The sequence below is a fragment of the Bombyx mori genome, chromosome 21 (genome assembly GCF_030269925.1).
Source record: "Bombyx mori chromosome 21, ASM3026992v2".
Classification (NCBI taxonomy): domain Eukaryota; kingdom Metazoa; phylum Arthropoda; class Insecta; order Lepidoptera; family Bombycidae; genus Bombyx; species Bombyx mori.
The window spans coordinates 7062699-7075958 of record NC_085127.1 but is presented as its reverse complement, the minus strand read 5'-3'; the positions used below and the strand labels follow the sequence as shown (position 1 = coordinate 7075958).

The 13260-nt window shown below is 32.9% G+C and overlaps 1 protein-coding gene across 1 annotated transcript in view; it reads left to right on the top strand.

Moving 5' to 3' along the window:
* The window catches only part of LOC101740554 (RNA polymerase II elongation factor Ell), a 60519-nt gene extending 48454 nt beyond the window's left edge, over positions 1–12065 (top strand). The window contains exon 13 of the mRNA XM_038018580.2: positions 555–12065. Coding sequence (XP_037874508.1) covers positions 555–608 — 54 coding nt within the window. The 3' untranslated portion in view covers positions 609–12065. The remainder of the gene's footprint in view (positions 1–554) is intronic.
* Positions 12066–13260: the final 1195 nt, after the last annotated feature.

The window sequence follows — 13260 nt, the reverse complement described above, 5'->3', positions numbered from 1 at the left end:
GCCATTAAAATAGCCATTAACCACAGCTCACTGTATCCGTTCACTAATAATTGTAAAGATTAAATAAAAGTATTTAATTATAAAGCATATAGGTAATATAATAATAATTATAAAAAAATGAATGAAACTTATCCATCTAGCCAATCGTATTTCGACAAAGTGAAGAAAAGTTTCTAACAAAATAATGGCAGCAGCTTTCGACTGGGTTTATTTATTAATACATACTATATGTACGTAAAAAATAATGTATGTGTGTTTCTCGGGTCATAGTCTGTGTTCGCACATGATTTATTCAATTAAGTTGCATTTTCATAAAGTTGCTCATATACTGTATAAATATAGTTTCTGTTATAGCACCATAATAGCACCAAAGGGAGCACTCGAGTAATCTCTATAAACCAGTACATTTCATTTTTCATTAGTAATGGATGGTCACAGCGAAACGTGATCAAGTTTAAATAGTTTTTTTTTTTTATCTACCACTAGTAACCTCAAGGGGTTGTCCCAGCATCGACGAACGTTTAAATTTAATATGGTCGTTTTCGTTTGAACAGCGCAACCTGAAGCAGGATCGCGTATCGACGGCGAGTACGACTCAGGCGTACTGACAATCGAGCAACGCCGCGCCCGCCGCCCGCAGCCTCTAGTGCGACGCGACTCCGCACTGCGCGACCCGCACTACGCGCCCCGCACTACGCGCCCTCGCACTACGCGCTGGACAATGTAACCGACCAAAACGAAAGGTACAGCGGAATAACAAGCGATGCTACAAATAAATACATTTTATAAAAAATCCGTTTTAAATTCGACGTTACAATCCGCATTACAATATATATTATTATTTAATGACGCATTTAAGGCTTTTTAGTAAACTCTAATAAAGATCAAGTCATCAATCAAAAATTTGTTTATTACAGTACGAGAATGTTGTGTTTGTGACCATAGCTTGTTCTTCCCCTGGTCCCTTCGAATAATAATATTCTTCTTTTATACGAAGTGGCTCCCGTACAGTGACAGATGTTAAGCTTTTTTTAAATATATTATAGTACATATATAGATATATTAATATTATTATTATTATTATTATTATTCATGTGCGTTTTTGGTCTGCGACTCGACGGTTCTGACGAAGCCGCGCTGACTCTTCGGAATGCCTTTTCAAATGTCGTTTTGTGTTCCAACGCTTTGTTTTTTTTTTTAATGTCACACTTTATATTTAATCTGTGTTTCTAAACGTTCAGGCCGAATTGAGAAATTTCAGTGATAAAAGTAATGAATGCATAATGTTAGCGAATAGTTTTGAAATATGTATTTTATTAATATGAAAATCGTATTGTTTTTCTTTTAACTCTGCAGTTATGTAAGATTTCTGTAGATGTATTCACGTCGACTTTCTGTGTTGAGATTGTTAAACAACGCGTTGCGAATCTTTTTGCTGTTTTAGTTATTAGGCAGGTTTGACGAAAGCGGTGATTACGTCTTTTATTTTTTAATTATCTCATATTACAATTTCATACATACTGACGAAATTTGAACGCAGTCTCAATATTTACCTTTAGGCCTTTTGAATACACGATTTAACACAACCGGTATTATTATAAACTGATATTATTGTGAATTTATCTCACAATAATTCCAGTTCTTTACAAAGCAATTCGTTTTTACGGCGCCATTGTGAAAACTCGTGACACAATGGACGGTTAAGTGTTTCGGTTGCGATGTGTGTGTGTATTGTAAAGACAATGGCGTGAGGCTTTAAAAATATTAGAAGTTGCAGTTGCCTCGCTATTATCAGGGGTCTTAGTAAATTACGAAAAATCGAGATTATAGCGTTAATGAACTTGGCCCTGTATGATATTTATGTATTGATGAGACACGCGGCGACCTGCCAAATTGGCCGCCTCTAGACGTCGATGTTAAGGTAACCGTAAGACATTTGACCGACACTATTACAGACGGTTCGACAAAATCACACTAATATACTTTACTATCTCCAACACGGGCGTTGTTATTTTATTAAATATCACCGAATCCTGACCACGGTCCGCTGTGGCTTGCTAAATGTATGAGAATCACTGTTATTAGTTATGCCAATTGAAGACGTGAGTGGATAATGGGGATTTCGATACAATTTGTTAATTTTGAAAAAACTGGTAACAAACTTGTACTTTTTTTCGTACATAACTCCTTCATCACATGCAATTTCTGAAAATAGCCTTTAAATCTGGAGTTTTAAGGTCTAATGTGATTTACAGGCACCTAACACCTTCATTCAATGTAAAAACTAAAAAAATCTTTAAATTTGTACTTAACCCCTTCATCCACTCATGTCTTCAATTATTAGTTATGTCAAGACGGGTACTCTTGAATGCCAACTACACAGAGACTCAAAACGATCCAACAAATATCGGCCATTTGCTTTTTTTATTCAAAGATTTGAAAATAAGTCACCTCGTTTATTCACACTTGAATGCTTAGCATCAACATGCTTCTTCTTTGAACAAAAGCAACAGGCGTATTGGTGTTTAGTTGAATATAAAGACTGATGTTTCGTTGTGAACATTTTGCTTAGCGATTACCCGCGTCTCGATAAAATGCAAAAAATATACGATTTTCCTGTAAATATTTCAAAACAACATATCCCAAGGTGTCGAATGAGAACGGTTACCCTAACATCCGATGTCCGAGCACGTACTGATTTAAACACAAACATACGCTGTTACATATTACATATATATATTTGAGAAGTACGAGTATATGACATTCTCGCGATATTATAGACCTATAATTTGTTTCGTTCATGTTTAGGTACTTTAACGAAATTGTTTATTGAAAAAAAAATAACAAAATACAAAAATAGGTTCTGTTCAAGTCAGATTCAAGTTTCACTATCGGTTGTTGTCACAGTAAAATGTCTATATTTAGTATGCGATAAAAATGCTATTGAAGTGAATTACGACAAAAGCCGCTATTGAAATTCGAATTGCCCCCCCCCCCCCCCCTCAAAGCTAACCCCTCCCCTCTAATTTTTGTTTGTCATTGACATTAGGGTGCGTGAAATCGATTATCGAAATGTCACTGGCAATGACAAACAGTAAACCAACTCCACAGATCAATGTTCTACATTTCTTATCGGAACGTTAAGATAAGTGCGGTTGTTTCATTTCTTATCGTGTAAATAATTTTTATATTCATATAAATATATATATATGAATATTCAATTGTCGAATATTTAATAGTCCAATCGTATATGTTCGTCCACATTTTTTATTCCATTTGAAAATTATTGCCGTCTATTGTTATCATTGTCCAAAAGTATTGCTGAATTATTTTTACTATTTCTCTTTATGCAAGGTCAAGGTTTTCTTACAATTGAACAGTTACACCGATAACGATTCGAATAAGTCAATTTTTACGTCTGTTGGCCTTGTAGAAAACAATTATCAAAACCTTTTGTATAATGTTTAGCCCGATATCGTCCTTTCGCTTTTATAAATCCATCCATATGTTTAATGTTGGACGTTCATTTTATTTCAAATTCGTCTTGCCCAGATTGCATGTTGTACATACTTTATATATATATTTAGAGAAGGGGAATATATCAAAAATGTTCTTGTTAAACTTTGTTATTGGTAGTGAAATATTTTCAAGTTGATTTCTGATAATAATCGGTTAGCGCTTGCGTTTGAATGTGTCGTGTTTTTATTCTGTCGGATCCACGATACCGCCTTGAGCTTTGACCTACATTTGTGCAGAAATAAATTTCTCGGTTTATATGGCGGTTTGTGGCGAGTTATTTCGATTCCCCTATTGGAACACGACTTCTTCACGGTCGCCAGACGCGATTTATTCTCATTGCATCCCTTGATCCTCTAGTACACTTCCGTGCAATTGAATTGGCATCGAATTTCGGGTAAATATATTCCCGAAACTAAACTCTGTTTCGATCAAAATGATTAAGAAGCATAAAATAACCAATGATCTAGAACCCAAGTGTAAGATACCTAACGCTTAAAATCTCTGCCGATGTCTGTCATAAAACAAAATTAACTGTAATTAGTCCTTGCTTAATTCAAACGTATTTTACGATAAAAACACGACATATTAGTTGCCTCCTCTTTCATTTTCTGCTTGACAATCATGAGTTAATGCAGGGTGGAATACAATGGTAGTCATCAGTGCCTGAAATAATCTCAGAAATGTTTACACTAAATTCCTTTCTTTGACAAAACAAGTACAACTTCATTCAATGATTGAAAATTTTCGCCTTAATCAATTCAATGGCGAAATTTTTAATTTTTATCGCAGTTTTGCGTTTTATATTCAAATTACCATCCATTTATCTTAAATACCATGTTTCCTGTAGAAATTTAATTCTCATCATTGACGTCATCAATAGGCTTCGTCATACAAAATGTATTTTTTCGATTTTACATCGGTTCGATGGCGGACAGAAGGCCACATGTCCAAAAACTATAGTCGTGAGTTGTACTTTTTTCAACAAATAATAACATAGTTTGGGTATTAATTACTTACCAGGGAATCCCCGTTTTGCTGTCTCACTAAATAAATTATATGTATTATACATTTTTTGAATCGTTTCGCACGCCACTTACTTGTTGATTTGTACTTCCCCATTTTATCCATCCTGTATGTATAATTTCATAATTACTTGATTTTTTTTTTTTTGAAAAATTTTAGTAACAGCCGGCCAGTTCTGAACATCCATTAGAAATAAGCAAAGATTCTGGTCCTTTTGGTCAAACCCTCCATAATACAATAAAAAAAACTTAGTGTTTTCTAGTATACGCTTGAGCCATTTAACTGTATTTATTACACTGCGTTACATAATAAATTTCTCATAAAATGAACATCACTTTGGCTCGAGCGTACGGAATATAACCGTCTCATATTATTTGTCCTGAGATTGACGTCCATATTTGAAAATTATTTTTAGCATTAAGTGATTCTGATTATTATTATTATTACTCCTTTTTTAATCATCGAAAGAAAAAATAATGCAAAAATCTTTGCGATAGTCCATTTTTTATTCCTTTATGCAAAATTCGTTGTCAACCGCGTCTCGTGAAATCTTAATATATCATTAATTTGTAAATTCTCGTTTGTTGTTAAATGCGTATATAAACTTGTAGGTGTAATTGAATACGATGTTTGTATAGGTTTTTGCTAAGGCTTGTTGAACAATGTTACTTCGGTTGATTTTTGTCAATTAATATGTCAAAGTTTGACGTTTCTCATTAATTTTTTAAATTTCCAATCGAAAAAAAAAAAAACTTTGTCAATTGTTTTAATAAGATAAATTCGTTTGTAAAACTCGATCGTGCAAACCTTAAGAGGAAAACGTTTTGTTCTAGGAGAAATCACGAATATTTAACCTAGAAATATTGTTTATTTGTTTTTTTTTTTTTGTAAAGTTTGAAATCAAAATTGTTCCTCTTAACTTTGTTCTTGTTGGAGTGATATAAACGTTAATTCGTGAATATCATTAGAGAATTCACTAGTAATATCGCGTTGTTCGGTCAATTCACAAGTGCCCTTTTGTTGCTCACTTTTTTTTTTGTTTTTTTGTTTAATTGTTCGCTTTTTACTCATTATAATGCTCAATATTATGGTCCTGATATTAGATGATTAAATGTTTCACTTTGAGTTTTAATTTATTTCTCTTAATTATAATGAAATTAATGAATTCTTCATTTAATACGAAAACGACCGTGGGCGGTACAAATCTATTGTTGAATGTATAGTTTTTCATTCGGACTCTGTTATATTGAATACTCATTAACGAAAACAATCAACAAGACTCATTTAAATTATTAGAGGCTAAAACTTTTGTAAAAAAAATTTGAAAAAAAAACTGTCTAGAGTTTTATCGATTTCGATACCAGACGACATGGACCGCGGCCGCGTTTCGTTTTTGTAAACTATACGTGAACTAAAAAGAAGATTATCACGATAATTTAATTTCCCCACACCGCACTTTTTTTTGTCTATAAACGATTTCAACAATTACAATTTAAACTTTGTTACCACTAGTTTAGGCAATCGTTTTTTTTTTCTTTTTCTTTTTAATAACTCAATACGTAATTGCTTATTTTACGTATTATCATGTTTTAACTAAACGAATAAAAAAAGAGCTTTCTCTCGATATCTTCGATTTCTTGCGTTGAATTTTATTGGGGGGTTGTTGATTATATTAAACTTATTAAATTTATTGAAATGGAAATTGTGAGAAATGCATTCCATTCGTCGAAATCCTTGATTGTGAGCACTGTTCATCGATGCACCCAATAGTATGTGGATAGTGTATATAATAAAGATAAATAAATATATTTTTACACACAGAAAAAACCGTAGCTGATATCAAACTAATCACTACGTTTGAGCCTTAGCATGGTACGGTAATTATAATGTATCGTATCATGTCAGTAACAAAGTGGAATATTAGAGTATTTACAAATTTCAGACCGTTTATTATAATAAAATAAGGTATATAGATAAAATCCCTTTCTAACATTTTGCGCGTTTAATATACTGTCACAAAGGGAGTAATGCTATGACAAAACATGTTACTCGATTGTTGTTTAAAATAAGTTGGTTAGAAAGTTGGACAGAAAATATATCGTATTTTGTCATATTTATACAAAGAAAAAAAAATCTATATCTCAATGAATATATTATATATCATAGTCCATTGTACAGAATAGTCCGTATTTAGTAGTAATGACATCATCTTTTTTTTTAATTATTATTATATCATAGTGATATATTAAGTACTAATTTCCGAAATACATATTATTTTTGCGGCACGACAAATACGCCACTGCGATAGTTTTTACGTTGTTACGTTTGATGGATTTTAGTCGTTATCGAATCAATATAATTTTTATTGTGCTTCGTTTTTTTTTTGGTTGTGTTTAAACCCATCTACGAACTGTAGCATTGAATTTGGCCTATTTTTATTTGCAGCACTATATATTTAATAGTGGCGTTTGTCGAGCGGCGTATTTGTCGTCTGCAAACATTATATTATTATTACTTAACATAGCTGATATTATAGCAGCTAAGGCGGGCGGTACGTACATGATCATCTTTACGTTATAATAATTATTTAGATTAAGATCTTTGAGTTTGCGTATTCTGATCAAATGTTGTTGTAAATTTGCTGTACATTAAAATATAGAGGAGGGCCGTCGCCGCGGTCGGAACTCGACACGCCGCACAGTGGGTCGATTCTATGATTTTAGTGACTTAGGGACCAACTTTGTTTTTTTATATATTTTTTTATGTAGATAGATAGAGCTCGTTAATCTCAATAATAATTGTTTTGGGCAAAAATTACAAAAACTTTATAGTTTGGTCAGAAAAATGTGTTTTGTGATTTTTTTGTATGGAGCGGGTCACATTAAATTAAATTCCTGCTAAGTACCGAGAGGTCCCGCTTTGAAACTTTATTTTCCTTATACCTTGTCTATTCTACTATCATTTGATACTATGAACATGTGCATAAAGTTGCAACTCTGCCAAATAAATGGATCGAAAAAATTTAATAAATACATAGAATAAAAACCTTTATATTTTTTTTCGTAAGTGCTTTTAAGTTAAATTTGATATGGATTAGTAAGTAAAAGCACGTAATGATACCCATAATTACATAATACCTAACAACAATACATTTAGTAGGTCTCTAATTATGCAATCTCTCTAAAATTATATATTTTGTTTCACCTTTCGATCTTTGGGTCAGAAGACGAAAGAAGATTGTGTAAAATATCCTCATTAGTCGACGTTCTACTTCTCATTCTTGAATAACAACTCTCTGTATATTTCCGAAAATCTTTATTGCGAGCTTCCGCTGCCTCTTCCGAGAGTTTTCCTATACGAATGGCACCAAAGTTCTTCATTATTGTATATCACTGCCATGTGCCAACAATTTATAGATACTGGAAGGCATATAATACCAGGGATATAAATTAACATACAATTCTGCAGTATATCTAAAAAATTCCGAAAAATTGGAAACGCGCTCTCCAGATGCAACAGAGTGAAGAATCACGTGAAACCTCTCTATTAAATCTTTACGTATTCCTGTTATGCGGGCTGTTTCTTCTGCATCCCTGAAAAATCTTCTGGCAGTATTGCCATCATTGGTTGTTCCTACTCCTTGCTTGACAACATCTTTAAGTAAACCGCATTCCTTTTTAAACGCTTGCTGTATAGTACTTTTTCTGGTTGTTATTTTTTCTTTGTCATCGCCCCTTGCAACTCCATTTCTTGAAGTCCAAACGATAAGACGTAAACAAAAAAAGTGTCATTTAAAAAATTATCTCACAGGAAACTACATACGATGAAAAAATTGTGAAGTAATAAAATTATATTTACCGACATGAAGTAAGCACTCCATGCATTTTATCCAGGCATGTAAAGATGGCATTCCATACTGGAATATTTCTTCATTATTTTCTCTTTGATAAGCAAGTCACTCCACAATACCTCGGACGGTTTTGCTTTGCAAATATCACAGACAGCAGAAAATGTTTCTGACAAATATGAGGTTATTTTGCCGTCTATCATCATCATGTGCAATTGATGCTTAACTTCAACTTGTTTGATTTTTGATGGCTGAAGTCTTTCTATTTCTTCTGTTATGCTAGCTTTTATAATTGTCACTGTTGACTGCGTTTCTTTTGTAAATTTAAACATTATTGGACGGCAATAAAAAGTTGATGAGGGTAGGTCGTTTTCCCAAACAATTGTTCCATAAAATTTCTGAAGCCTTATAGGAACTAGACTGACCATGAAAATAGATAAATCATCAAACTCTGTTTCAGTTTTTTGTTTATAATTACTTTGACCTGTGGCTCTATCAAAGCCTATTTGCTTATAAGCAGTAGCTCTCTTGTAGAGTCCAAATCCGAAGTAATCACATCTAAAAGCCTATATAGCGCCAAGTTTAGTAATGCTTGCATTTTAATAGCAGCTCCTTCTTCAGTAATAATTACCTCGTCTTTTCCTGGATAACATTTGGTCTTTTCTTGCTTAATTTTATATTAAGAAGGGTATAAATCAGACCCATTTTCACTTGCTGCTTCTCTTAGGTTTATATACTGCCACTTAATTTAAGTGAAACTAATATTGCCTTATCGGGAGAATATGTACTACTTTTCACTTTACTTGTAATTACTACTAAAAATACTCCTTAACTTTTTCTAGATCTTCGGGGTGATTTGACAAGTGGTTCATTATTTCTCCTACATCTTCATTTCTAGTGTTTCTCAAACTAGCAATTGTAGTAGCTTTCATTTCATCCGGGGATAACGAAAGCGATTGGTAAATTTGTTCAATGCGTCTTCGTTTTTGCCTGGATCCCAATTCTTCAAAAGGTTTTCGAGGTGCAAAAATAGATGTCGAGGCTTCTGCAGTACATTTGAGGGTGGTACATTTTCAACATCTTCAGTATTAGAAATCTCGAGCCTTTCATGTGCAGTGTTGATAGCTTCAGGTATCATTCCTTCGGGCCAGTTTATTGCACATTCTAACCAATCACATTTTTTTCTTATAAACTGTGCTAACATGCGACTACTTCGTTTCCATATTGCACTTACATTTGAACAAAATTGCGTACATAATTTTTGGAGCTCAAAATTTTTCTCTTCGGTCACCTTTATTTGATTTTGTAGGAATTGAAAGAGTTTTTTATTATCAGACAGCGACTGTAGTTGCTCTCTTAAAATCATAAATAATTCCAAATTGTTAACAAAATTATCAATTATAACGGAAACAGCAAGATCACAACGCAATCACGAGATGTTAGTAGTAGTACGAATAAACGAACACTAGGTAGTATATAATAAACATGGTCACTTTATACTTCCAGAGACAAACAAATGTTTACTATATTTTCTACTACCCAGTAATGGCTGCTTAACTAGTTATCCTCATTAAATAATGTTAACTATCCTGATAATTAGAGAGATTGCTTAATTAGAGACCTACTAAATGTATTGTTGTTAGGTATTATGTAATTATGGGTATCATTACGTGCTTTTACTTACTAATCCATATCAAATTTAACTTAAAAGCACATACAAAAAAATATATAAAGGTTTTTATTCTATGTATTTATTCATTTTTTTCGATCCATTTATTTGGCAGAGTTGCAACTTTATGCACATGTTCATAGCATCAAATGCTAGTAGACTAGACAAGGTATAAGGAAAATAAAGTTTCAAAGCGGGACCTCGCGGTACTTAGCAGGAATTTAATTTAATGTGACCCGCTCCATACAAAAAAATCACAAAACACATTTTTCTGACCAAACTATAAAGTTTTTGTAATTTTTGCCCAAAACAATTATTATTGAGATTAACGAGTTCTATCTATCTACATTAAAAAATTTATAAAAAAACAAAGTTGGTCCCTAAGTCACTAAAATCACAGTATCGACCCACTGTGCGCCGTCAAGACTGTCGAATGTCGATTCGCCGAACAATATGAATTATAAATCCTATATTACGTCTATGTAAATAAAGTACGAATTAGATACGTATAAGTATAAAGACGTAGTTTTGTTTTTCTTATTTAAATATAAATGTATATGAGGGAGAGAAAGAAAATTTATAAAAAATGAATATATATTTATAAATATATATGTGTTAGGTCGTTACGGGCCGAACGCGGCGGCGACCCGTGCGCTCGGCGCGCGATTGGAACAATGCTGCGATATTCCTTGTGCCCCTCGAAATATCAGTGCATTATTATAAGAGTCAAAATGTATAGAAGATGCGGTAGTGTTATTGTGTATAGATGCGTTTATGATAGCTCGAGTCGGGCGGACGAGACCGAAACTTGCCAGCCGGTTCGAGCGAACGACGACTAGCTATGAATCCTGACATCGGCTCACGTTAATTAGCTTTTAATATTCATCAAAATATAAAATACACAAAAAAAAAATATTTCGACCAAGTACTGGTTGTTTTTAAATTATTAAAATGTAAAAAAAAAATTAGAATATATACAAAGTATAGGTACAATTTATGAATTATACTTTTCTTTTCGGCATTTCATGTATCAGTGGAAAGGGACCTAAAATTTTTGCTACTATAAAAGCACTCGTGTAGGTTAAGCGAATAGTCTCGCTGTACGTTTGCAATTTTATAAGCATACATATATATACATATTAGAAAGCAATTTTACAGTGTTGAAATGTTTCTGAATTGTATATTACATTTGTGATTTCCTTTGCTCATGCCCTCTTCCATTGCTTTTTGTTTGTCATCTATCTAAGTGTATAGCATGATTTTGTTAAGGCAGGGTAATGCAGAAAAGTGAAGAGGTACTTTTTAATTTGATTGATTTGTTTGAATGTTTTGAGTTAATTTTATCCATTCAATGGATTCTGTATTGTTATGAAAGAAGCCAGCGTTTGTTGTTTTTTTTTTCTTTAATTAAGTCATCTTAAATTTTGATTTTGATTGAGGCAGCAGATTAGTTTATTTAACTCTCAAGTTACCACAAAAACAATAGTCAGATTTTAGGCTCTCTTTGGCGTTGCCCTTAATATTTCTAGGCAATGTATAGTGCATACGCAAGACGTCTGCTCCGTGATTATGTGAAAGTGTAAATCTAAGGTAGTCAGTATTAGAACATGCAATAAACATGAGCTGAAGAGAGGTTGTGAAGTATCATTATAAAAGGTACCTATTCAAAATCTGGATAAACAGACTAACTCGCAGGACAAAACTGATAGTGTTGCTGCAATATGCATTTACGCCATCTTCACGTTAAATTGAATTAAAAATGGGATCAGTGCCAAACTTTCTTTCTTGTTTAGCTCAAAATGATGCAATTGTTAGCATGCTTGATGAACAGCTAAGTAATTGTTTAGTTAGTCTGCCATTTTGTGAATATTTTGTTTTGATAGTAATATGTAAATCTTTTATAATATATTTGTTTACATAAAATAAATGACAACATTATAAATAAATGAAATTGTATTTTCCATTTAAACTGATGAAAAAAAAATAAAAAAGAATAATATGCAATGATATCAGATGTTTTATTTTGACACATTATTTTACTCTTTAAGCTAAGATTTGAAATGCATATATTGCCCATAAGTCATTGTATATTAATATATATGTATTATACCAGATCTACTGACAATAGCTGTCGGAACTTTCTTTAGCAGCTATGTTAATCATGGGTGTAGCCAGGAGGACAGTAAGTGGAACAAAGCCTACTCATAACTCATTGTAGATTAATCAATAATTTTGAAGCTATACATTCTTTTGTTTTCAATTTAATATATTTGTTTTCAATTTTCTGGAAACCACGAAAAAAGTGTGGTGTTAAACACCTGATAAAAAGGAAACTTTCAAACACTATTAAAGTAAAAAAGGTAGTTAGTAGTTCACGTAATACTGATACTGGTTGAGGCAACCCAATATAGTGGTAGGACCTCTTGTGAGTCCGCGCGGGTAGGTACCACCACTCTACTTTTTTTTCTGCCGTGAAGCATGCGTTTCGGTTTGAAGGGCGAGGCAGCCGTTGTAACTATACTTGAGGCCTTAGTACTTATGTCTCAAGGTGGGTGGCGCATTTACGTTGTAGATGTCTATGGGCTCCAGTAACCACTTAACACCAGGTGGGCTGTGAGCTCGTCCACTCATTTAAACAATAAAAAAAATGTCATTACAATTGTCGCAACAACTTTCTGGTTTAAAATACTGAACTCGAATATATGTGTATAATCTATGATACTGAAGGATGTTGTACTTTTTTTTTAAGAGATTTTATGACCTGGTAACTGAGACCTTTAAGTCAGGTCTTATTTTAATTTATGTTAATATTTTTATGAAAAATGATATTAAGGAGTGTAATGAAAGGAAGATGATGAATTTGAAACATTAATCAACTGGGATGAAATTAAATGAAATAAAATGGGATGAAATGTAATATCAGTAAAATGGTGATCATTTATTGAAACTTTTTCGGTGGACTATTTGGAGGATCCCGAGAAGTTACGTCCAGCGGTTTTGTTTCATTTTCCCACATTTGTGCACTTTTACAGATACTAAACAGTTAAAAAACCACCGTTATTACACATTAAAACCTGAAGAGCCCTGAGATGCTATGTCAGCGTATCCTAATGAAATGAATGAATGAAACACTAAATCAACAAAATATAAGAGAATACGTAGAACTTGACAGTTTACGTGCCGGTCGGAAATCCCATAGACC